General features: G+C 40.6%; 1 protein-coding gene across 1 annotated transcript in view; it reads left to right on the top strand.

The window, feature by feature from the left end:
• Positions 1-27,414, top strand: part of MICAL2 (microtubule associated monooxygenase, calponin and LIM domain containing 2) — a 189,375-nt gene that overhangs the window by 59,124 nt on the left and 102,837 nt on the right. The window contains exons 3-14 of the mRNA XM_045014371.1: positions 1,983-2,190; positions 6,697-6,813; positions 8,788-8,889; positions 11,123-11,278; positions 13,192-13,292; positions 16,586-16,843; positions 18,516-18,631; positions 19,846-19,972; positions 20,185-20,275; positions 20,369-20,516; positions 23,422-23,621; positions 24,158-24,270. Of these exons, the coding sequence (XP_044870306.1) occupies positions 1,983-2,190; positions 6,697-6,813; positions 8,788-8,889; positions 11,123-11,278; positions 13,192-13,292; positions 16,586-16,843; positions 18,516-18,631; positions 19,846-19,972; positions 20,185-20,275; positions 20,369-20,516; positions 23,422-23,621; positions 24,158-24,270 (1,737 nt within the window). The remainder of the gene's footprint in view (positions 1-1,982; positions 2,191-6,696; positions 6,814-8,787; positions 8,890-11,122; positions 11,279-13,191; positions 13,293-16,585; positions 16,844-18,515; positions 18,632-19,845; positions 19,973-20,184; positions 20,276-20,368; positions 20,517-23,421; positions 23,622-24,157; positions 24,271-27,414) is intronic.

The raw sequence follows: 27,414 nt of genomic DNA, 5'->3' as shown, positions 1-27,414 counted from the left end.
TTTCTTGTCCGCCAGAAAAATTCTGATCAATCCATGTATGGTCTGTATTTGCAAAGTGCTGCTAGCTGCTTGCTCAACATTACTGGAAAACTGCATAGCTGTAAATGCATTCACTTACTTGTCAGAACTCAGAGTTCCCATGTTAATCTCATAACAAGTATGTGCAGAGAGGAACTGACCCAGCCTCTGTCAGTAATCCCACTCTCTGATCCTGGTAACATCTGTGCTGGATTTTCTTCCTTTATATAATTAGATCCATTGATGTTTTCTTGGTATTTAGCATACAATGTGGTATGTTACTCTGGAAGTACAAGCTAAAAATGTATTTTAGGAGTAAGCAAGCCTGGGAAATGGCTGATGGAACTGATTAGCTTTAATTAATGATACTTGAATATCTGTAGCATTATTTTTTTAAATCTACAGTACCTGTTCATTCTGTGGAAATTCCACTATTATTGAATTTTTAGAATATTTTACTTTTGAAAAAGATAACTGTAGCTCTTCTCATCATTGGTTTACATTAAAGCCTGTGCCAAATAATTTTAATCTAAAATGTAAAACTGTAAAATAAATGGACAGACCAAAATAAATAAATAACCCTACTATTATGAAAAAGAAATGTAATTAGAACCAGACTTTCTGTAAACACATTCAACTAGGTTTAAAGTCCTTGCTTTTGAAACTGTAATCACTGTCTGGCTATGTGTGAGAGAACCAAAGGAGCATGTTTTGATTGTGAGATAATGCAGTTGTACTTATAGCATAGGACAACATCTACCTCATAGTCAGAACTCTCCGCACACCTCAGCGGTCAGCAGGCTTCATTTGTTACCTGAACTGTTTTGCTTCTCTAATAATTTGAAGTTATATATATATATATATATATAATCAAGAAGGGCTGTTTCTAATCAAACAATTTCTGGTAACCAAGTCAGAAAATGTAAGCATCTGATGTACATGTAGTTTTCCAGAAATCACAGCTTTCTGGCTTGTAGAAACAAAGCTGCAGGCCAAAACTGAAGTCCATACATATATATAGATGAGATTTGTGCTTAGGCACTTTGAAAATCCCACCCTTAGGACCTAAATGTGGACATAAGAGCCTAATTTTAAAATCCCATTTTTGAATATGTTGGTCAGTGTTAAAACAAAGTAGAACAGGCCCAGTTCACAAGTACTGTAAATCAGGGTAGGTCTAATGACGTCACTGGAGGTATGTTGATTTACACCAGCTTACGATCTCATCCATTGAATTCAGAACACTGGCTATGCTACAGAAGATTGCAATAGCATGTTGATGTGCCTCTTTTTTTTTTTTTTTAATCTGCTTTGAGACCGTTTATTCATTTCCAAGTGTCTCCTGCTGTCTACTGCGAGTAATTCTGAAATAACTGTTATATCCTTAAAACTTATTTACATCTACTTAGAGCTGGATGAAATCATTTTGACTAATTTTTACTATATTTTTTCCATCAGTTTTTCATTGGGTACTTACTTTGTTGTCTGTCAAGTATCAGAGGGGTAGCCGTGTTAGTCTGGATCTGTAAAAGCAGCAAAGAATCCTGTGGCACCTTATAGACTAACAGACGTTTTGCAGCATGAGCTTTCGTGGGTGAATACCCACTTCTTCGGATGCAAGACACTTCTTGCATCCGAAGAAGTGGGTATTCACCCACGAAAGCTCATGCTGCAAAACGTCTGTTAGTCTATAAGGTGCCACAGGATTCTTTGCTGCTTTTGATGTCTGTGTACGAGACATTTGCCAAAGTCTATAAATAGTTGAATACCTTCCATTAAGTAAAATATTTGATGAATGTGACTGCTTCATTTTGTCAATAGTGTATTTGAATATTTCTGGAGGTATATGATCAGCTCTTGATACAGTAGCATTACTTCAGTTGACAGTTTACACCCTTGAGGTGACTTGGCAATTTTATATTGACTTCCATTTGCTTGAACAAACTTCTTCTTTCCTCCCTCAGTGTTTGATTATTGGAGGTGGTCCATGTGGTTTGCGGACTGCCATAGAACTTGCCTTTCTGGGAGCCAAGGTTGTAGTTGTGGAGAAGCGGGACACTTTCTCAAGAAACAATGTGCTGCATCTCTGGCCTTTTACAATCCATGACCTCCGGGGTTTGGGAGCGAAAAAATTTTATGGAAAATTCTGCGGAGGATCTATTGACCATATCAGTAAGTACCAGTGACTACATGCAAATGTACAATTTTGTTGAATGCTTGCTATGCAGAAGACTTGCTTCAGAAATATTAATAGAGATCTTTTCTGGACTTGCTGTGTAGTGTTTGTTTACCAAGATAGTAATGATACATCCTGAACACACCCACACCCACACCCCAAAAGTCAAGCACTTCTGATTTGCCAAAATTGCATAATCTTATTTGAACGATAACCTACGCTCCTCATCTTTAAGAGAAACCTCGTGTGGACGTTTTTTTAATTGGTGTCCAGAACCAGTTTAACAGACTTCATTTTAGGCTGCCTTTAAAAGTGTACTCTAAAAATAAAAGGTTTTACAGTTGTATGAATGATAGTGCTGCTTTATATCTAGTGCCTTAATTGTACTATGTGCCTTACAAAATACTGAAAAGGGGATGGTGCCTACCCAAAATGGATTTTAACTTAACTTGGACAAAAACAACCCTCTTGGACAGCATCTTGACTGTGGGAGTGTTTGCAGATATTATTGAGGAGGAAAACTTCTAGAGAAAATGGTACCAAAAGTAGTAAACCAAATGTCTTAACAAAACCCATGGAAATGAGTTTTGATCACCTTGGGTGGGGGTGGGAGGGGCGCAATCTGCTTTTTCTTAAAAAGCAGGTGGGATGGAGGAGAGTGATATCTGATTGTGTGGCTATCTGTTTTCATTTGAATGTGTATTCATCACAGTATAACTAGCTGTAATTTCGTTGTATATTTGTTGACTGATATGTGTTAGATAGTGGGTTGATAAACAAATGTCCTTATATATGAAGGTTGAAAGCCTGGCCCCAGAGAAGTCAATGGGAGTTTCGTCACTTACTTCTGTGGGACAGGATTTCACCCATAATATCCAAACATAAGGATAACAGAACATACTTTTACACTGATTAGCATCCTGAACAAGTAGGCAGACCTGGTGGCTGAACTTTGTGACTTTGTCCTCACTCGCAACTATTTCACATTTTGGGGACAATGTATACCTTCAAGTCAGGGCACTGCTATGGGTACCTGCATGGCTCCACAGTATGCCAACATTTTTATGGCTGACTTAGAACGTTTCCTGAGCTCTCGTCCCCTAACGCCCCTACTCTACTTGCGCTACATTAATGACATCTTCATCATCTGGACCCATGGAAAAGAAGCCCTTGAGGAATTCCATCATGATCCCAACAATTTCCTTCCCACCATCAACCTCAGCCTGGATCGATCCACACAAGAGATCCACTTCCTGGACGCTACAGTGCTAATAAGCGATGATCATATAAACACTACCCTATACCGGAAACTTACGGACGCTATACTTGCCTACATGCCTCCAGCTTTCATCCAGACCACATGGCACGATCCATTGTCTACAGCCAAGCTCTAAGATACAACCAATCCCTCAGACAGAGACAAACACCTACAAGTTCTCTATCAAGCATTCTTAAAACTAAAATACCCACCTGGTGAAGTGAAGAAACAAACTGACTGAGCCAGAAGAATACCCAGAAGTCACCTACTACAGGATAGGCCCTACAAAGAAAGTAACAGAATGCCACTAGCTGTCACCTTCAGCCCCCAACTAAAACCTGTCCAGCGCATCATCAAGAATCTACAACCTATCCTGAAGGAGGATCCCTCACTCTCATAGATCTTGGGAGACAGGCCAGTCCTCACTTATAAACAGACCCCCAACCTGAAGCAAATACTCACCAGCAACCACACACCACACAACAAAAACACGAATCCAGGAACCTATCCTTGCAAGAAAGCCTGTTTCCAACCCTGTCCACATATCTATTCAAGGGACACCATCATAGGACCTAATCACAGCCACATCATCAGGGGCTCGTTCACCTGCACATCTACCAATGTGATATATGCCATCATGTGCCAGCAATGCCCCTCTGCCATGTACATTGGCCAGACCAGACAGTCTCTACGCAAAAGAATAAATGGACACAAATCAGACGTCAAGAATTAGAACATTCAAAGACCAGTTGGAGAGCACTTCAGCCTTTCTGGTCACTCAATTATAGACCTAAAAGTCGCAATTCTTCAACAACAAAACTTCAAAAACAGACTGCAATGAGAAACTTCAGAACTGGAATTAATTTGCAAACTTGACACCATTAAATTAGGCTTGAATAAAGACTGGGAGTGGATGGGTCATTACACAAAGTAAAAACTATTTTGCTAATTTTTCCCCTACTGTTACTCACACCTTCCTGTCAACTGTTTGAAATGGGCCATCCTGATTATCACTACAAAAGTTTGTTTTTCTCCTGCTAATAGCCCACCTCGTTAGAGTTGGTATGGAAACACCCATGTTCTGTGTGTGTGTGTGTGTGTGTGTGTGTGTGTGTGTGTGTGTGTGTGTGTGAGATATATATATATACAAGCTTTCATGGGCTAAACCCCACTTCATCGGATGCATGGAGTGGAAGATACAGTAGGAAGATATATATATATATATATAAAATCTTCCTACTGTATCTTCCACTCCATGCATCCGATGAAGTGGGGTTTAGCCCATGAAAGCTTGTGCCCAAATAAATTTGTTAGTGCTCCTTGTTCTTTTTACAATAAATCAAAAAGTTTGTAGAAACCAAAATGTGCTTTCCAACTCTCTTATTATAGGTGGGGCTGACAGAACTACCTATTAATAAGAGTGCCTGACACTTCCCATTTTAAGACCCTGTTTTCAGTTGCTTATAACTTTACCAAATTTTATCTCTTCGGGCTGCAATTTTCTATGGTAGGTGTCTGTGTCAGGATGAATTTTATTTGGAAATTTTCAGACAAAATGGTTCAGCTGTTTCCTAGAATGAGGTTAGGGATAAAGACTCTGGTGACCTTTTCTATGAGAAGCTCTCTAGCGTCTCCATAGTTTGGAGCAGAGACTTGAAATTTGGCAGGGAAGTGGCTATTGTGTCAGGGATGTTTGCTTTCCCCCTGAAAATCTGCCCAAATTTGGCTGAAGTACAAGGCTTTGAAAAATTGCAGTAGGGCCTTCTCTATAGGTATTTACTAGATCTGAGTCTCTCTCCTGTGCTCTTAGTGCTTTTCTTGCTGGCATTCTAGCAGTGTGGAGGAGAAAACTGCCTGAATCAACTGCAGAGGGGACAAGAGCCAAACTTGGGGCAGCAGCAGGGGGAGCAAAAAATGGGAAAAGGAGCCTTTGGGGTGTAGAAATGGCTGGACTAAGAGACTGGGATGAGAATCCTGAGGAATGGGGGCTGAGGTTGGCTAGGTGAGAAGAATGGGACTGGTATGAGGAGCCAGAGGTTGGGAAGAGATGTGACTAGAGTAGGGCAAAGTTGGGGGAAAGGGGCAAAAGGGTCGAGCTTGGGGAATGGCCAGAAAAATCTGTGCCCACTAGAGCTTGGAATAGAGCACTGTCCCCTCCAGAGCTTGAAATGGAACTGAAAATTCCTCTGCTTTCTGCAAATATCTGTGAAATCCTGTGTCCATGTCTCATCCCCTCTACTGCTAGCCCACACAGGGGACGACAACTTACTGCTGCTGTCATTTACTCCATTAGCTCACATGGCAGAGGGCTGTGTGTTGGATCAAAACTATGTTAAAAGAATATGATTAAGGTTGCAGACTCAAGCACTCAGTAAAGTTAGGAGATACAAAGGTATTTAGTATTAAGGTTGCCTATGCAATCTTAATTGAGCTGCCTTGGGCATATGCATTATGGTACAGTCTTTAACTACGTAACATACTATTTTTTTCCACAGGACCCCTTCATTCAGTGCACAGGCTGGACCTGTTATGTGATGAATCAGTCGTGTAGTAAAGGAGAGTGTCTGTAGAACTGCTACTTCAGTTGCATAAGTTGGAAGGCATGTAGTGAATGAGGCAGGGGATTGCAGGAAGAGAAAGGATGATCTCTTGGTTCAGGCAGTGGAATGCTGCCCTGGGAAGTACTCCTGCCCTGCCACAGAGTGATTCTGGGCAAGTCACTTAAACTGAACTTTTCACAGGTGGTCGTAAATTGTGTGTATGTGCCTCATTTTCTGGGTGCCTGTCTTGAGACCCTGGGCCCCATTTTACAAATGGGGAACTGAGACAAAGAAAGATTAAGGTTAAAAAAAAAAAATCCACTAATTTTGGATACCCAGTTTGACATGCTAAGAACCTGATTCTTTCAGAGTGCTTAGCATTGTTTTAATACTCAATAGCTTCAAAACACAGTTCCCACTGTCTTCAGTTGCGAGCGCTCAACACTTCTGCAAATCAGGTCTCAGGGTCTCAAGTGAGGCACCCAGAAAATGAGGAGAACACAGTTAATGACCACCTGTGAAAAGTTAGGCTCAAGTGACTTGCCTAGTCTCTAGGGACTCCAGCAGAGAAACTGAAAACATGTTATGTATCTGTACAGTGCCTAGCACAATATGAGGGCCCCAGGTACTACCACAATATTAACTTAATAAAGGAAATGCTGTTGCATAGCCTAAAATGACAAATGTGTTATCACTGTTCACAGGTATTCGACAACTTCAGCTTATCCTCTTCAAAGTTGCACTTATGCTGGGAATTGAAATCCACGTGAACGTAGAGTTTGTGAAAGTTCTGGAACCTCCTGAAGATCAGGAAAACCAAAGTACAACTGATTTGTGACTTCAAATAATAGAATTAAGAAGCCAGTAACTTTGTCCTATTGAATTACTCTCATTGTATGAAATAACTGTTATCATTTGTGAAATAATTTCTAATCCAGCCAAGGTAGCACACTTCCTCGTAAAGAAACTTGTGCCTTTCTTATGAAACGGTGTATAGAATCGCAAGCATAACTGTCATTGTATCAATACACTGATCCATTTAAAAAATATGCCCTGGCCAGAAAAGTAGAGGTTTCTCACTATGCCTGCTGGCATGTGCTTGAGGTTTTGTAGGGAGGCTAGTATGGCCAGCTGCTGTATTCTTGGCATGAGAATTTTCGATAGATAAATATGAATTTTGAGGATGTCTTTAAGCCCCATGAGCCAATGTTGCTCTTTCTTCCATTGTATGCGACTCCCATTGACAGTTAGTACCCTATCAGAAGTTAGTCATTCTCATTGAATAGTATTTGCCAGTATGTATAAATAAGGCTGCGAGTCTGTCATGGATGTCATGGATTCCGTGACTTTCCAGGACTTCTGTAGTAGCCGGTGTGGCTGGCCAGGGGGCCACCTGACCAGTTCAGGCAGCCCCTGGGCCAGCCGCACTAGCCGCTGCTGGGGCAGTCTCAGGCCACTGCCTCCCCCACAGCAGCAGCAGGAGGAGTTTTGGGTGTGGGACGGGGCTCGGGACTGGGGGTTGGAGCACTGGAGGTAGTGAGGGGGCTCTGGGCAGCACTTTCCTTGAGGGGGCTCCCCAGAAAAGGTGCAACATGACCCTCCCTCCCTCAGCTCCTAGCTCTGTGCACTGCCTCCACCTGCAGGCACCACCTCCGCAGCTCCCATTTCGCCATGGTTCCCAGACAATGGGAGCTGTGGAGCTGGCTCTTGGGTTGGGGGCAGTGTGTGGAGCTAGGAGCTGAGGGAGGGAACATGTCCCCACTCCCAGGGAGCCGCAAGGAGCTGGGTAGGGAGCCTGCCAGCCCCGCCAACTTCTGCCCCCTAGCACCAGTGGAGCACTGCCATCCCCCTCACCCAGCACTGGGGGCGGGGGTTCCTGGGCTGCCCGCCCCCGGCCCATGAGCACCTATGGCTCTTCTTCTCCTCCTCCCCCCCCCCCCCCAAAAAAAAGATTTCATCGGGTGTACGTATAGTACAAGTCATGGACAGGTCATGGGCCGTGAATTTTTGTTTACTGCCCATGACCTGTCCATGACTTTTACTAAAAATACCTGTGACTAAAACATAGCCTTAGTTTGTAACATGTGGTGCAAAATTTAATATAGAGTGAGCAAGTTTTCCATTTTATATCTTGGTAGCTAATACTACTTCTGTGTTGTTTTTAACTGACTGTGAGTAGATGAAATGAGATAAAGGGATACTAGTTATGATTGTCCGTATTTGTATTTAGAATATTTGTCATTAATATAAGTACAGGTAATACAAACATTTTCAGATTCTGTTTTAGGTTAATGAAAGTGATGCATCTTTCTCTAAAAGGTTGTAGCATTTTGGCTAGATTTTATTTTCCCCTCTCTTTGTGTTAGATTAATTGGAATCTGCTAAACAGTTTTTAAAATAAAACTACTAAGGTCCAATTCTGCAAACACTTACACATGTGAGTGAGTTGTCGCATTGAGTTCAAGCTGGAACTACCCACGTGAGTAAAATCACTTGTGTTTGTATTCACAAGATTGGGCCCATAGTCAAGATAATGTTTTATATGATCCAAATGAAGGCGTTCCTTTCTGCCCTCAGCTTGAAAGCTTAAATCTCATTAACGTTCATAGGAGTTACATGCAGCTTTGACGTCAGTGGAAGTTGTATGCAGATGTCTGAGGGCAGAATTTGGTTCAGTTTGAAAGGAAAATAGACTCTCTCCTTTTTTTTATCCTGATTGCTTTCCTTCACATTGTAACAATGTTTCTTCTGTAACAGTGCAATATCTGAATAAGTTGTATTACTTGTTTCTTTAGAGATAGGTTGGCGGGCTGAATTTCTCCCAATGGATCACCCTCTGTCAGCGTTTGAATTTGATGTTGTTATTGGTGCAGATGGTCGCAGGAACACTTTAGAAGGTGGGTAAAAAGATATTCTTAAGCTCAATAACTGTCTTAAAGTACAGTGGAAAGGCTAAGAGCTAAGGAGAACAGAAGGGAATGGGTTCTCTCTCTATCCCTCAATGCATAAGTGTGTTTGCGTATATGACAGTGGAAATTCCTTTATGGCATGTCTCCTGCCTTTATTATAGTGTTTTCAGCTGTACCCCCAACAAGTGAGACATTTACTTAATTGCTGATTATTAGGGCCATCTCTGCCCGTTTGTAGGGATCATATTGTGGTGGTCAGTACCATAAGTCCCTACTGCAAGGTTAAGGAATAACATGCTGGTTTAATTTTATGGTAATTGACAAAAATGTGTTGGGAACTGCACATTCTTCATGTCGTTGTCTCATAAGTCAGCTGAATATACTTGAAATAATGATCATATGGTGACTGCCAGGTATTTAATGAACACAGCAGAGGAGTTGTTCTTGGACGGTGGTGATTAATATCAGAAGCAGTCATTTCAGTAACAGATGTAAGAGATAATAAATAACTGGAAGGAAAGGAAGGTCCTGCTGCTATGTCTCTTACAGTCATCAAACAGAATTCCAACCCCCTGAGTTGCTTTTGTGAGTGAGACATTAGCTAAGCAGCTCTGGCGTCACATGAGCAAACCTGTTACTTAATTACATGTTCTTCTGATAACTTTAATTATACTCATGTTAGTTTCAACTCACCAAGTTCCTGATTTCCCTTTTTATTAGTCTTAGTTTTCTTTATAGATTTCCCCCCCCCCCTCTAACTTTTCAAAAGAAAATTTTGGTCACGCTTCCTTGGGTGTCTTTGCAGAAAGTCTATTGCAGGATTCACACATCAGCAAAACAAAATTGCTGCCAGTGTAACCTGTTGGGGGTTGCAGACACTAGCAAAAAATCTTGGTGGCCCCTTTAAAGAAATAATCTGGCTAAGAGAAAGTATTTGATGAACACGATAGTTTATCAGACTAAAGACCATTCATAAAATAGTGATAATTTGCACATTATACCTATCCCAAGCACAGGGACACTGGAACCGAAACACACACACCTACAGACGCAGCAAAGAGTCCTGTGGCACCTTATAGACTAACAGACGTAGTGGAGCATGAGCTTTCGTGGGTGAATACCCACTTCGTCGGATGCATGACCACCTACAGACAAATACTACATATTGTGAATTTCTTCATTTTCCCTGATACTGACTATGAAATACACTAGCTGAAAGTCATAATTTTTGCCATTGGTTTAAACTACTCCCTACGATCCTGATATTGCAAACATGAGTCTGCTTAAGTTTATATATATATATATATATATATATATATATATATACACACACACACACACACACACACACACACACACACACACACACACAGTTTTAATGGACTGCTCAAATGCATAAACATAAGCAGATGCATATTTGCTGGATCATGACCTACTATCTCACTCTCACACACGCTTTCTTTCTATCTTTCTCATAGTTGTAGGAGCCAAATATTTTTCATATTTTCTGTGTTCCTCCTCTTGATTGTTGACAACTTGATTGATTTATTTATTTATTATTTTTAAAACTTACCAAATAGTAAGTGCTACCAAAACTCTGGCTTTTTGGCTAAGTACTGTAGCTTTTACAAATGTTCTCCCTCATGGTTTTAAAATTTTCAAGTAATGAATTCATGGGTTTGTTTTTGCTCTACACTTCCCTCTTTCTCCCACCCCAGAATAAAATATAAACAACCAAACGAAAATCCAACCTTCAGCTTAATGTTGTATATCTTAATTACAGTACCATGCATGTATCTGCAGGTGTTTTGGGGATGGGGATATGCAGACACCTTGAAATGAAATGCGTGGGATTTTGGAAAAAAGGAGGAATCTACTGGCCATAAACTTGGGGCTGGATTGGTATTTCTTTGTGAAAGAGAATGTTGCCTTGAAGGTTTTCCCCATCCCAGAGCATGGTGTAAAAATTTTGGCTGGTTTTACACACCAGCCAGGGTTACAAGAACTTCTCTCTGGATTGCCAGTCTTAATCCTCACTGAAGAGGTATTGTTGGAGGGATGTAACCCAGCTTTGTTTAATAAGGCTGCAAAAGCTAAGTAGTAATACAGTATTTCAGAGCGTTTGAAATTAGCAGCCTTAAACTTCTCAAGATACGTGGGTCAGCCTCAACAAATGAACCTCACTGTTGCTGTAGTGTTAATTCTTTCCCTTGTTCTCCAGGTTTTAGAAGGAAGGAGTTTCGTGGAAAGCTGGCTATAGCTATCACAGCCAACTTTATCAACAGAAACACAACTGCAGAAGCCAAGGTAGAGGAAATTAGTGGTGTCGCTTTCATCTTCAATCAAAAATTCTTCCAGGACCTTAAAGAGGAAACGGGTAGGTCCTCATTCTCATATTTTTTTTTCATGACCAAACAAAATATACAGTAGGGCAACTCGATATATACAGGACCACCCACCTACCCCCCTCCAAAAATACTTTATAATGTATTAATTAACATCAAGTAATAAAATTCTGTTGATTTCAAAGTCTTAGGGAGGGAGGTGTTCATACAATGGATTTTTTTTTTATCATGGGTGTTACCACATCCTAGATCTTTTGGTGTTTTCATTTTTCTCAACTGTAAAAAAAAAATATTTTTGATACAAACTATAACTTTTTGTGAGAACATTCTCAATACCTAAAGATTTCCCATAAGGAGAGCATGCTTTGATTTCTTTGTATTAGTTCACGTATTGTATGTTTTAAGCACCTCATAAAATATGCTCACTTGCTTTCTTGGAAGTGTCATTGTCTATTTGCTAAGAAAGTACTTTTTGAAGTGCATGTTGGTTTGCTGTCAATAGGCTTTTATATCACTTTAAAATAAAATATAAATAGTTGGATTTAAAGCCTGTCATAGGTTTATTCCCCACTTTGAACTTTAGCGTCCAAAAGATGGGGACCTGCATGGATCCTTCTAAGCTTAAATCCTAGCTTAGATCTGGTAATGTTGCCACCAGCCAGAGATTAGAGTCTGGCACACTTTCTGTTCCCCCAAAACTTTCCCTGGGGAACACAGATCCAAACTCCTTGGATCTTAACACAAGGGAAACTTAACCATTCCCCCCCTCCTTTCCCCTCCCTGGGTTGCCTTGAGAGACTCCACACTGATTCAAACTCCTTGAATCTAAAACAAAGAGGGATTCACCTTTCCCTCTCCTCTCTTCCCCCCACCTATCCCTGGTGAGTCAGACTAATCCCCTGGTCTCAAACAAGGGAAAAATCAAACAGGTTCTTAAAAAGGAAAGCTTTTAATTAAAGAAAGAAAAAGTAAAAAACTATCTCTGTAAAATCAGAATGAAAGTTTACAGGGTACAGCTTATAAAAACTAGAGGGACTCTAACTTAAGTACAGGTACAGCAAAGAGGTAAAATATTGTTCCAGCAACACACATTTGCAAATACAGAAATTAATCAAAAGACTAATCCGCCTTTCTAATACTCACTATACTGAATAGAAGAGAATATTTCAGGAAGCTTGGAGAGCCTGGATATACGTCTGGCCCCTCTTAGATCCAAAGAGAGAACACCCCCCAAAAACAAAGAACACAAACAAAGACTTCCCTCCACAGAGATTTGAAAGTATCTTGTCCTCTGGTCAGGTGTTAGCCAGGTCCACTGAGCTTGTTAACCCTTTACAGGTAAAAGAGACCTTAACCCTTAACTATCTGTTTATGACAAAGCCATTCATCGTAAATTATATAAACTGTATCTTGGATTAAACCTTCATCCTTGAGTGTGTGCAAAAAGGGCCCAGAATAGAGCAACATCCACTAGAAGTATACTAAGGGTATATACTTCCATTCCCTGGTTTCGGGGATTCCCACATTGCAGTCTGTATTTTAAATTAACATTTTGGGCACCATGCGCTTGATCCTAGTCCAGTTTAAACCAATGAGCATTTTATTGGAGCCGTAGCTAGGCCTATGGCAACTTACACATTTTGTGTCAAATATGGATCACATTTTCCCTTTCTTAGAAGATTATTTAGAGTGCTAATAATAGCTACAAATATTTTACAGCTGGTCAAGGACTTTCTTGTATTCTGTGTTTTGGGACCCCTTTGTTCTATGCACTCTGCAATCTCAGTTGGGGACTCCAAGTATTTATATTTGGGAGGTGCCTGAACTAAACTTAAATGAAAGATATTTGTGGGGACTATATCCATTATTGATGGTAAATGGCTAAACTAATGAAAACATTCCTTTAAGTTAGGTTTTCTTCACAAATGTCTTGTTGTCTTTTCAGGAATTGACCTGGAGAATATTGTTTACTACAAAGATAGCACTCACTATTTTGTAATGACAGCAAAAAAGCAGAGTCTTCTGGACAAAGGAGTGATTATCAATGTATGTATAGCTGCAGGGCAAAGCTCTCTATTTTATTTGTTCCTTTATTTAGTTGGTTGAGACTACATGAGAGCAGCTGAACAGAAGGTTTTAATTGACTCATTTAATCATTTTATGATTAGAATATGAATCACTTAGATGGTGGTTTACCCGTGTTTGGTTGATTTTTACAGTGAGAACACAAAACTCAGAGAGAACTGAAAATGGTACTGCTTAAATGTGTCAGTTCAGAAACTGGTTGTAATATGATCTTGAGTCACCCTGGAAGAGTCATTGGCTACGCAGGCATTGATATCACTGAAGACAATAAACCTCAGTGACTCAAAAATCCAATTAGGGAAAACTGTGTATGCTCAGTCAGCAAACTGAGAGAGCCTAGGATAGAGTCCAACACTGAAATATTAAATTGTCCAAAATGGATGAAAGGCAACAGGAAGGTCGCTTCTAAACAAATTGGTTTTATAAACAAGTTTCAAAGTATCTAGTAATTCTTGGGTGTCCAAACTGAAATGGTTTAAAAGGCCTTAATTTTCAGAAACTGAGCTTTTGGAAAATCAGGCCCCTTCAGGATGTTTCCTGTTAGGCATCCAAAAATCACTTGTCATTTTGTAACCTTGCTGGAATAGTCATAACAGATGAGAATCTTCCTGGGAGGAAAGGAAGTACCTTTATGTGGGCTATCAGAATCTTCTTTGGCTTGTTGGTACTATTGATGAGACAGTTGCCACCCTTTTTCGAAACTGCCTCTCTGATCAGTCCTTGGTAATTATTTTCAGCTTAGAGTGTAGAAGAGAGTTCAGCGAGGCAGGGAGATTGGAGTATTCTCACCATTGTCACCACACTCCCACTTTGAGCAGCCTCCCCTTCATGACTTGCCACAGGCTGGGACTCTGGGACTTACCGTCACACCAGTGGGCCACCCCATCCCTCCCAATCCTGAAAGATGTTCAGAACGGACCAGTCGATGGAACAAAATGACATCACGGTCTCCAGGACTGTGACCCAGATGACTCCTGCGATGTGAATCTAAGACTCCTCTTTCCTGTCTTTCATTTTGTCTGAAGAGTCCATCTTAGTCACCAGGACAAATCTAACTTTGCAATGCTTTGCCATGACCACTTTTGAACTAAAAGCAATTTTTTGTGCAGCCTGACTTCAGGGTTGGGCTGGTTAGTTTTTGTTTAAATGCCTTCCATGGACTGCCCAGAGGACAACAGGGCAATCTAGCCAAACCCCTTTCCCTACCCAGGTGGGCAAAGCTGAGATACTGGAATGGCTAATTGGATCATGTGCCATGTGCTGTGACTGTGCCTTTCCAGCAACTGTACTGCAACCAAGTGACAGAAGCTGCATCGCCCAATCTTGAGCTAATCTTTTTTCTGTCCCTTATAGACAGGATCAGACTTCAACAATAAAACCTGATCTCCCCAACAAGAACATTTAGTATCATTTTAGAGACTGACAAGTAGATTGTTCCCCATTGGAAATAATGCCAGAAATTGTCCCGGGTTTCAAATGTTTTAGGTTTTTTGTTTTTTAAATTTTGTGGGAGGTGTTAGATGTACAACAAGCAAAACCAAATTCTTGTCAACAGAGCCATACAAATTTCTGTTCCTTTCATATTGTCACAAAACTAGCACAATATCGTCAAAGGAATTCTATTCTAAAAGCACTGTCCCATTGTCTGGCCATGCAGGAATTAAAACAGGAGGCAATGGATGTGGTTTGAGCAGGCTACAACTTGATTCACTTAAAATATCTGGGAGTACCTGGCAATAAATTTGTGCAGTGCAGGATATAATTAAATTTTACCTCTTTGGGAGAGGTACTGTCAGTCCTCCCCCTTCCCAACCTGGTCCAAGCCAGCGCATTGCTGGGACCTTGCCTCCCTTCCCTCATATAAGAATTAAGGGGCCTGAAAAGGAAGAGCCAGACACTACAAGCCCTGAACCCTCCACTTAGCTTTCTTAAGTGCTGCTTTCCTCGAAATCCCCTTCCAATCCATTTTATCCAATAACTGTATCCTTTCCATACTGAGTATCTGCACTGGACATCTGCCACAAAGAGACACTACCTTGGCTGCCATACTGCTACCCTAGCTGGGTTCCCAGATATTTGCTGATATTTTTATCTAACATTAGGGAAAGACTGTTTCTTCCCCATTCGGATGTGTGTACCCCATTCTCCCTGAAGTTGGGCACCCAATAAAATATGTCCAGATGAAGCGGGTTTCTCTGGAACATCACCTTCTCTGGTCACCTGGAAGGGCAATACCCCCCTCCTCCCCACCTGATCCAGCCACTTCCTGTTCAAACTGCTCCAGCCAGGTAAACTTTCCCCTTCCTCCCTCTCTGCCATCAATTGCAGAGGGATCCTCTTATAGGGGCAACACTGCATGCAGCTGTTGTGAGGGCATTTGCACAGCAGTCACCATTGCTTTTCTCATCTTAATCCTATTCCCAGGACTCTCTCACAATATGTACATGTTCAAACAAATCCTGTTGTGGAGCTGGAGCCACTTAACCAAGGTCACAGGCAATTGGCACATCCACACCATTTCTTCGATCCATTTGTGTCTCGTGCTAAACACAACCTGTCTAAAGATAACTGGGCTAATATCAGTTCTGCAGCACCATCCATCTAGAATGTGCCAGGTCAGGGGTCTCATCCATGATTAAGTTGGCAAGCAGCATGACCCATAAAGGAGTCTCTGTGAAGTTGAGCAGTTTTCCTCAAATTCTTTCCTTGCCCAATTTGTAGATTTGTCTGTTATGTCTTACACAGTGTCCATGTATATACAGTTCTAAGCCATAGGCTCATCGATATCTGGTCATATATGCCAGATTACTCGTCACTCAGTACGGTGACTCGCAAGTCCTAAAGTGCAATATTCTCAATAGTGATGGGACACGAAAGACGGAATGCATTGCATACTGATAACCAGTGGTGGTGATACCTTCTCAATAGGAGGGTAGTAAATTTACCAAAATAACATGTAGCTATGGGGAGGAGGGTGAGGAAAGCACCATCTTCCATTGTAAGTAGTAATGCTTATTCGGCTTGCTTCATAGAGAGGAGTTGTTTCTGGATTGGGTTTAGTATATAGTTTAAAATATTAAGCAATGTGTTTATATATTAACAAGCTTTCTAAATATTTAAGTAGCAGCCAAATTTCTCTCAGTACTTTGCCACTAAGATGTGATGTTGCCATCCGCTATGTGCTATTCTGTTTTCTGTCCCTGCATCAGAATATTTTAAAATCTCTCATATTGCCGGTGTTTTTGTCTCTTCAGGACTATATTGATACCGAGATGCTTCTCTGTGGGGAAAACGTAAACCAGGACAATCTGCTGTCTTATTCAAGGGAAGCTGCAGACTTTGCAACCAATTACCAGCTGCCTTCCTTGGATTTTGCGATTAATCACTATGGGCAGCCAGACGTGGCTATGTTTGATTTTACTTCCATGTATGCCTCTGAAAATGCTGCGCTAGTAAGAGAAAGGCACAGACATCAGCTCTTAGTTGCCCTTGTTGGAGATAGTTTACTTGAGGTATACCTAGCAGTAACAACAAAAAGCATTTTGAATTCCTTAAAGTAAAAATATGTTTTTATACTGGAAGAGGAGTTTGGTTTGGTTTTGTTAAACCCCAGTTTCAGGTACTTTAGTAAATGCATTCAGATTGCTTATTTTGACATCGTAATCATAAATCTTTCCCGAAAAGAATAAAATTAAGATGATTCAGAAACCAGCTGAGCTGGCCACATACTTAATAATATCTAGTAACAGACAGCATTTTTACTTAGTTATTAAGCTTGTTTATAATTTCTATTTGTTTCAAGGGGCACTGAAAAGTTTTGAACTTTTGAAATGACTTATCTTTTAAAAGCTGCAATTTCTCATAGAATACCATTAAATAGAATGGCCAGATTTAATTTTTTTTCTTCCATTCCTATAAGATTCTTTAAGGAGAAACAGGAAATAAGGGGGAAACAGTGAGGCTGCTTCTACATAAAACACTGGCAAATGCCTAAAGTATAAAGAAACAAAAAATTCAGAGAAATATTTTGTTACATGCTGACTTCTTTAATTATAATAACCTTTAGGTGCCACTTTAAACTACAGTGTGATTAGGTACAACATTTTGACAGACAATTTTTTTTTTAACTCTAAAGTTGGAGGGGGAGTGACTCATTGTTGGTCATGTCAGCTGTACTGTGGGCCCAATACTGCAGACACTTGCTCATATGTGTAAGTTTACCTACATGAGTAATTCCAGGGAAATCTTCAAAGGAATTGCTTGTGTGTGTAAATGTTTAAGTTACTCATTATTATTCATGCTTGTAAATGTCTGTGTCAGAGTATTGTGGCCTTATGGGCTTTCTTCAGCATGTCTCGTACGAAATGGAGTATGTGTTGATTACTTGGCTGACATATACACTTGCATTGCCATTAGGGATGGCCTCAGAATGTCAGTGGACCCTCTATACTTTTGTCTTACTTACAATAAATGTTGTGAAATGTTGGTGCTTTTCTCTTTACACTGAAATTTTCTCTCACTTTCATACTATAACTTGTCAGTAACTAATGCCTGGCTAATGATCTCTGATGCGGATTCCACTTGTGTATATGACACAAGTTGTGTTTCACAGCTGAAAACAGGGAGCCAAGTCCTCGGTTGGTGTAAATGGCATAGTTCCCTGGATTGCAATCCCAGTTAGTCAGACTGTCCTGCTTTGTACTTTTGATGCTAGAAGTGTAGTTAGAGTCAACAAGCAGTGTACTCCGTATTGCCAACCCCCGATGTTCAGAAATCATCTGTCAGATTCCCCAAAACATTGTGAGATTGGCTTAAAAATCAGGAGGTGTTTTAAATATTAAGGAATGTTCGATCTTTCTGCTTCCCTTTTGGTTTTTGAATGTTTTAGGGTTCACATTTTCCAGCTGTTCTCTGCATAAGTGCTGGAAATTTTCTTTGGACAATGAATATACAAATAAAAAATGAAAGCTGAGATTCTCATGACTCCAGGAGCTGAGGCTTTGAGAAAAAACACCAAATATTGTGAGAGCTGACAATACTGTATACTAGAACTTTCTCTGGCCTACCATCTCGGAATGTGTGAAAACCTAGTCTGCAAGCCCATCTGGCAACTGCTTTGGTGATAAGTCTCTTTTTAAGAAAGATGAGGGATAAATATGGCTAAACTGTAAATACTCTTTACAGCCCTTCTGGCCGATGGGTACCGGCTGTGCAAGAGGCTTCCTAGCTGCTTTTGATACAGCATGGATGGTGAAGAGCTGGGATCAAGGAAAGCCCCCACTAGAGATCCTTGCTGAACGGTAAACACTCCCTTTCTTCTTCCCCTACCGTTTAAGCAAATTTTAAGGGAATACGGTGATGGTAGAAGATGTTCAAGGAGCAGCGCAAGTAACAGAAGTATTCTGCTTGCCTGCGGTGGCAGTCAATTCATTTAGGCTACTGAACAGTTTTCAGATGGCAGACACTTCTAGGCCTGGTCCTGCAAGTTACACTCTGCTGGTGCAAAGGTCCACTGATATGGAGTAATCTGAAGGGTTAGGGCCTAAGTGACTATTGACCTGAACCAGATTGAAACTTTGAGGAAGAGATGTAAGGCTTAGTATCAAATGACCAGCCCTGCAGATCTTCTGGTCCCCAAGCACTTTTGTGAAATAATCTGCTTTTAGTCAAAGAACACACAAACAATGTCTTAGCAGCAGTAGTCTTCAGAATTGGCTCCTCCATTTTTTAGCTGAGCCTTTTAGTTCATGCTGGGACCGTGATGTGACTTTTATGGACTCTGTTAAATGTGCAGCAAGTAAGAATCTGCATAGCTTTTAATCACAAGTTCTTTTCTATAATCTATTATTCACTCTCCTAAAAACTGTTATTAAAGGCACCAACAAAAATTTTTTTTGAATGGCGATGGCCTGAATTTGCTGACCTTGTTTAGTGGTTCCAGTGGCAAAGATTTGATACTGTTACAGCTAGTCAGGATGTTTTAGAAACTGATGTATGGTAGCTGTTTGGGAGCAGTATTGTTTGTGGTAATTATGGGATCAGGACTATAAGTGTAGTGCTGTGTGAGGAATGAGAGAGCATATGTTTGTGGATGACTCAGAAACACAGCGCAATCCCAAATGGAAAATTGAATGGAGTAACAAAGGAAGGGCCTAGTGGTTGGGTGAATTGCAGAATGACTGGATACATTGCTGTTTTGTGGTAAAAGGAGACATTACCCCTTGGGTGGAGATTAAAGCAAAACCAGATGTCTTTGCATGACGTAATCTTACTTTTTCTTGCTCTCTTCCTGCCTCAGGAAGATACAGGCATCACGTAAGTGTCTGTCTCTGGTTTGGGATGGAAAATGTCTCATGCTGAGACAGTATTGGCAGTTGGTGCAGATGCAGGTTTAGTGCAGGGTGCTAATCATTGACAGATTCTAAATAAAGGTGAAGGTAATTACAAAAGCAATGTAGGAAAAAAATGGTTGCACTCGGTCTTCAACTGACACTTCTTTATTATTGTCTGTCAGAGAGAGCATTTATCGACTATTGCCCCAGACTACACCCGAAAATATCAACAAGAACTTTGACCAGTATACCATTGACCCAGGAACACGCTATCCCAACTTGAACTCCAGCTGTGTTCGACCTCATCAGGTCAGTTCTTTAAAGGCTCACTTTACAAGATCACAATTCAATTTTGTCCCAAGAGTCATATGGTTGCAGTTGAAATGCTGCATAAATAAAACTTTCATGAGATTCTCTGGATGAGGTCAAGTTATCCGATAAAGTTCACATGAAAAGAAAATATTATATTAAAATCACTTGCAGTGGTTCATATACTCATGTTCAAATTGTTTTTGCTTTAGGTTAGACATTTGTATGTTACAAATGAGCTACAACAATGCCCTCTTGAAAGGATCAGCTCTATTAGAAGATCAGTGAATGTCTCAAGGCATGGTATGTGAAATTTTCTGCCTGGTATGATTCTTTTACATTTCATGTTCAGAGCATGCAAGTGACTGAAATGTTCTCCCTATATTACACCTGCAGAATCCGATATTCGACCTAATAAGCTTTTAACCTGGTGTCAGAAACAGACAGAAGGCTACAGGAACGTTAATGTCACTGATCTCACTACTTCTTGGAGGAGTGGCCTTGCGCTGTGTGCAATTATGCACCGCTTCAGACCTGACCTCATGTAAGTTATGTGGGTAGAGTTTGCTAATTGTAGGATACTCTAAGTAGTTTATAAAAGTGTAGACTAGTGTAATGCCAACCAAAACAATGCTGGTGGTTTAGAGTCCCCTTTTAACATTTGTTTTTGCAACCGGGTGCATGCCATTGCTGAGTTAGGTTTTTTCCCAGATGTCCTTGGCCCAGCATTTAAAACTGACGGTATACATTTTCAAAGAGCTGCGTGGCTTTTAGCTGTATGATCCTTGTTGACTTTAGTGGAAATCACATGCCTATTTTTTTTTTTAATGTGAGGGTTTATGTCCATGTGTTCCTCGAAGCACATTCTTGGAAAAGAGAGGCAAGTTCAGGGGAATTTTGCAGCTTTAGACTGTTTCTGTATGTGCTCTGTCCAGAGCAATCCGACACCCTTTCATATTAGCTGCATTATGAACACCAAAAATCGAGTAACAGATGCCCGAGGTAGTCCTGTCAAATTAACTCTCTCATCTGCCCTAACCCCCTTCTTCGGTCTTAATTCTGGGATCCCTTAACCACACCATATCCCACTGGACCTAACTAATTACACAGAAACTTTTAGGGTATGTCTACAATGCACCTAGACACCAGCGGCCAGCCCGTACCAGCTGACTTGGGTTTGCGGGGCTCAGGCTATAGGGGTGTTCAATTGCAGCATAAACTTCCAGGCTCCAGGACTCTGCAAGGTGGCAAGGTCCCAGAGCTCAGGCTGCAACCCAAACTTGAAAGTCTCCACTGCAATTATACAGCCCCTTAGCCTGAGTCCTGCAAGCCTGAGTCAGCTGGCATGGGCCAGCCACGGGTGTCTAGTTGCAGTGTAGACATACCCTTAGTGTGTGTCCTCTGTCCCAGCTACTTATTGAGACCTGTGATCTTCCTACATCCAGAGAAGCTGTAATCAGTCTTTTAATGGTCATCTCTGTTGAAATCTGTGGTAGGAATGACTCCTGTATCCTCTCTGGCACTGGAAAGTGCACACAGGCATGCTGGGCTACCCAATGCACACAGACTTTTAAATCCACAATGACACTGTGGCAGAAATTTGAAAAGAAGACCTAACTGGAAACTCCAGAATGGGAAAAAAATGGCACATGCACCAAAATAAGAGCTAGTATAAATGGAAATGTTAGTGGTTTTCGACATGGTTAAAGCTGATGGGCTTGCTAAATGCTAATTATTCAGCTAAATAGGAGGTGCAGTTGGGCCCCTTTTGCCTTGTGAAACTGGAAACCGTAGAAGCCACCATGCAAGGTGGGCCACATGGCAAGGCGTAACTCAGGAGAATAAGAGGGGTTTCCCTGGGACTGGGACTGACTGAAAACACAACGACCAAGGGACGGGTTGACAAGCTGTGTGGGCATGAGTAAGCCTGAGATTTTTGTCGTGGATATTTTTAGTAAGTCATGGACAAGTCATAGGCAATAACCAAAAATTCACAGAAACCCATGACCTGTCCCTGACTTTTACTAAAAATATCCCTGACAAAATGGGCAGCTGTGGGGTCCCTCCTCACTGGCTGGGAGCTGCAGGGGGGGGTGCCTGCGGCGGCTGGGAGCTGTGAGGGGTCCTGCCACCAGCAGCAGCTAAGAACTGCACTGGGGCTGAAGCAGAAAATGTCACAGAAGTCTCTGAAATCAAGGATTCCGTGAACTCCATGACATAATTGTAGCCTTAAGCATGAGAGAGACAGAAAGCAAGAGAATCTGTCATGAATGTAGAGTGAGAAGGAGCACGGAGACCTTCTTTTGGGCACAGTACTTGCTGGACAGGGAAATTCAGATTCCTGAGCAAGAAAATTCCCTGCTGTTTTGTTTCTACTGTGTTTAGGGAAACAGGACTTTGCATGCTTTCTTTGTAACTAAAGAGGATTCCACCTAAGAAATATCCGACTCCAGCATCAATTTCTCCTCCTAAAGGAAACAACCTGGCAAGGCCCCAAATACTGGCTAATCTCATTGGCCGGAGGGCATCAATATGAAGCACTAAACCCAGTAATGAGATCCAGAGCGCTGTACAGACTTCTACCATCAGATTTTAGAATTGATGCTTTTGGATTCATAAAAGCAGCTACTGGCCCATGACTGAATTTCAGCCATCTTGGGCATCAGGAAGAGATCACTCTTTTGGGGCGTAGAATTTCATGTTTGGCATGAGGTGGAGGAAACATCTTTGCTAGCAGCTTTATTTTTTTAAAAAAATGTCTGCTTGAAACTACTTGGAATTGTAATTTTATTGAGTCCCAGAGAAAATGGATTGGGGGCAGGTAGTGCGGTCAAAAGTGTGTGATAAATTGGACAGTCATGTGATAAATTTATCGCAAGGACAACAATTTGTGTGTGTGGGGTGTGTGTGTGTGTGAGAGAGAGAGACTTTTTTATAAGAGAATGTGGTGCTAGTCTGAGCTCACAATTCACCAATCTATGTGGTCATGAATTGGATTACTTTTCATTCTAAATGAATTGGGATTATTCCAGTGTTTAAAGGCAAAGTGCATCACTTGCAGCGGTTGGAACATGTAGCAGTGCAGCTATATTCTGGAAGGGAAGGATTGTTTGTACTGTTTGTGGTATGGTTACATTTTTCACATGGTAGATCAGGAAATTCTTTCTCTACAACTAGTTTTGAAAAATTAGGTTCAGTGACGTTTTTGAAATTTAATTTGAAAAGTGAACATCAAACATTGTAGGGAAGTGCTTTGGGTCGTATGCCTTGTCTGTAAATTTGGATACAGTTCACAAATGCAACCCTGTGAAACGTGCAGGCAGTCTTGAATCGTGACTTCAGTCATGACATTCCCAAATGAGGCAAATGAGTGCTTTTATTGTTTTTGTGAAAATGACAGAAGGCAGCTCTCCCCCAAACCCACCCGATATTAATGCTTTATTCCTCAGTGACTTTGACTCTTTGAATGAAGAAAATGTTGTTGAAAACAACCAGCTGGTGTTTGACATTGCTGAACGAGAGTTTGGAATTCCTCCAGTAACCACTGGGAAAGAGATGGCGTCTGCTGGAGAGCCTGATAAACTTAGCATGGTCATGTACCTCTCAAAATTCTATGAGCTATTTAGAGGAACCCCTCTGAGAGCAGTTGGTAAGCAAACCATTGTTCTTCATTTTTACAGAAATTGGAATGATCATTTCACCTAAGATGCCTAATTACCCCGATGTTGGGCCAAAGTCCGTTTCTCACAGCTACAGTATAACCACTCTGGAATGTTTGACGCCTTTTGCTGTCTGTAGTAGTTATCTCATGCTTAAAACGGAAAGGGAAAAAATATTTGATTTGGATCAAGGCTTTCAATTCCTAAATGGTCTCGGAAAGCAGGAGAGCACTGAGTAACTGCCACTATCATTAAGATAATACTGTCAAACATTATAGTAACTTGCTAAGGATGTTGTTCTCTCCATATTTATTCATATGGGATTCTCTTCCAATTTTTAAAAAACATATGTAGATTTTATTTATTCATTCATTCGTTCTGCGGGGAGAATGGGCTCCAACACACTCATGTATAAATGCTACTACTAGTAGACTGCAAAAATATTGTTTCTACAGAGACAATGCTTTGAAAAGTGACTCTTATGTGAATACAATATCTTAAGAGTGCAATATCTTCATTTTAACAGATGCTGTGGATAAGCAAAATGGAGAAAATAATGACCTTTGCTCAGCAAAATCATCAAACTTCATATTTAATAACTACATCAATTTAACGTTACCAAGGAAGCGAGTACCAAAAGTAAGGTTCTTTGCCCTCTACTACTTTACCTCATATTAGTAGGTTAATGATATACTATCATACTTCTACATAATGTAAACCAGTAGAATATATTCATGGTTATATGAAAATAATTCCAATGCAGACAAGGATGTGTTGTCTTATTAAAAAAAATATTCGTTATGATGTTTGTGACTCTAAGCATTGCAACATTATGTTAGTCATCAATGAAATTATCTAGAAACCAACTAGTTCTTATAATGCAATCCTTGCAAATCCTAAATTCCTGTTAATGTTCAACGGGAATTTTGAGTGTGCGAACAATGAAAAAGTAGAAAGCAAAAACTTATCTAACTAGTTTACTTTAACTGTCCAGTCTACTGTGGTATTATTTGACATAGGTAAATAAATATCTTTTTTTAAAAAGATATAAGATTTTTCAACTTGCCAGTGTCCTTTCTTAAAACATTTTCTATTTTGGCTTTGTTCAATTCCGGATTGTTCATTTGTGAGCAACATAAAAAGATGGCCTGTTTTTGCAAATCATTTAAAAAACTTTTTGATATTTCTGGCCAGTTTTTCCACAGTTAACATATAATGAAAAATAGTCTATAAAGTTTTATAGACTTGCGAAAAGACTGGAGAAAATCTTGAATTTTTCCCTGCATCAGTTAACCATGCCTTTATCAAAGTTGTACTGTAGTCTTGCAGTACTTAATATAGATTTCACTCTTTTATATGACCATACCACATGTACACTCAAATAATAGTTGTGATTCTGGGAGAATTTTTCAATTATTAAATATCTTTTATTTATAGCAATGAAATTAATGACCTGGAAAAAAGCCATAGTTGAGGTTAATACTACTGATACCACATTTTCAGGTTCCATTCTCCAAAACATTTTAGGGGCCAATCCTCCAAACTTACAGAAGTATAATGCCTACGACCTTGAAATCAATGGGAAAGTTCACTACCAAGAGTAACATCTACTGTTGTAAGTGTTTGGAGGATCTGGCCCCTAGGCAATAATCCATTCACATGTCCCCTTATTTTTTCTCTCTCCTACTTTATCATAAGTGCTGCTGAGTAATGGAGAATTGCTAGTAAGTACGCAATTCCCTGTGCTTCATAAAGCACCCTGTGCCTGTTGAAGTCAGTGAAACTGTGCAGGGCACAGGGATCTGGGCTAGCAGAGCCTGATGCAGGATTGGGGCTGGTGAGAGTGTTTTTATTTTTCCTTAAATAAATAGAAGCTTTTCCAAGACAATGACTTTGGAGATACATTCAGTTACATATTTTCCTGTTAAATAACTTTGCTGTCCTATGTATTTACCCTTCTCCCCACCCCAAATGCAATCCTATCTCTAAATTGACAGGAACTTGGAGAGGCTGTTTGTTGACTTTGAGCCAGACTGTGCAGGCTCCCTTTTAAAAAGGGAAGATGAGAGTGGGATTGGGGGTGAAAGACAATGTCCCTCTGTGATTGTTCAGATCTAATTGCTATGAAGTGCTAGCCAACCCACACCAGAACGTGGCTGCTGCTCTGTAAAGCTGTGATAACAGCATAGTTCGTTAACCTCCATGGTTGTTTCCTGAAAATACAATCTAATGCAAACTCGTGTGAGGTTGTGTTTCCTGCACCGTTCTGTAACCTTATTTTTTTCAATAATTCCAGCTGTTGCAAAGAAGCCATGTTTGTAACAGACCTAACTTGCTGCTCTGTTGTAACTTTAGTCTGTTGCATAGTAAAAGAAAAAATATCTGCCAGTACAAGCACTTCAGATTTTTTTACTTTTAGTTTTTCATTGCCTCACATGTTAACTTGCAAAATTAACAGAAGGCAGCTCTCCCACTCCTTCATTCCTAGTCCAAAGATCTTAACAGGACTGCCTGTGTGTGTGTATGTGTATATGTATGTATATATTAAAATATAATGTTCATAGTTTTCCTTATTGGCTATAAATCTGCTTCCACCTTGTCTTTTCAATTCTGGTGTAAACCAGCTACCTAAACAAGATTTTCTTAACCCAGAAAGTGCTTCAGAGCCTACAGATATTTCCTAGGTTTCCTTGAGTCTTACATGTTGCTAATTCCATAAACACATTTTTAAAGCATGTGACCAGTCAGCCACTCACTAGTTATCTCATATATCCTTATTAGGTAACAACTTTTACCCATCAAACACCCACAAACAAAACCAGAGTGACACACTTACCAACCAGCCAAACTAGAGACAAGCCAATAGGCAAAATAAACATTGTGCTCTATTAAAACAGATGATTTCCTTTGGAGAGGAGCTCTTCTTATTGCCATGTTGTTTTTTCCTTAGTTACTTACAAAAGTAAACAGACTTTCAGTAGTGGAAATCTTTCCCCACTACTAAGGTGTTTAGTCCTCTCTCATTAACTGGTAGACAAAAGAGATACTGGTACTTCTTGACCTCTGCGAGCAGCAGAAGTAGGAATTAATACAATAGTTCAGCACTTTGCATTGTCCAGTGAGAGCAACAGCTTTTGGGAGTTCTTTACATTAAATCTTGGAGTACAGTTGCATATGTACACAGCATTTGATAAAACAATAACTGCTTCCCTTCCTCAAAAAAGTTTACAGATGAGATAAACGATGAGAGGGAATTTGCTTTGTGGCCTCCTGTTGGCACCACCATCACAATGCTCCATGGAAAGAAGAAATAATGCTTTCCCTTCAGACGCCTTTCATCTCCAACCCCAGATCCAATATAGTGTGTGTGCAATGTTGTCCATCTAGAAATGGCTCAGGGAGCAAGAATGTCAAGGTCACTTCTTTTGCAGGAAGTGCCACAGACCTTCACAGCTTCCTCTGTGATGTGTAGCTTCTGTGTTTCAAAAGTGTTACCTTGTAGTGTGCATTTTCACAGCAGCTGGAAGGTGAATCCCAGCTGGGGTAGACCTACATGTGTTAGCTGTCCTCAATAGCACCTAAAAAATAGCATTGTTGACATGGTGGCACAAGCGGCATCTTGGGCTAGCCACCTGAGTATGTACCAGAGTAGCTGTAGCTACACCGCTAATTTTAGCATACTAGCTCCAGCAGAGCTAGCATGTTTTCATCTACCAGAGCTGGGAATGACACCTCCCAGCTGCTGCGTGGGCACACCCTCAGTTTGGGGCAGGAAGTTACCCA

This window comes from Mauremys mutica, chromosome 4, assembly GCF_020497125.1.
Source record: "Mauremys mutica isolate MM-2020 ecotype Southern chromosome 4, ASM2049712v1, whole genome shotgun sequence".
Taxonomy (NCBI): domain Eukaryota; kingdom Metazoa; phylum Chordata; order Testudines; family Geoemydidae; genus Mauremys; species Mauremys mutica.
Note: the sequence above shows the minus strand (reverse complement) of the source record. Positions and strands in the feature narration are given on the sequence as shown.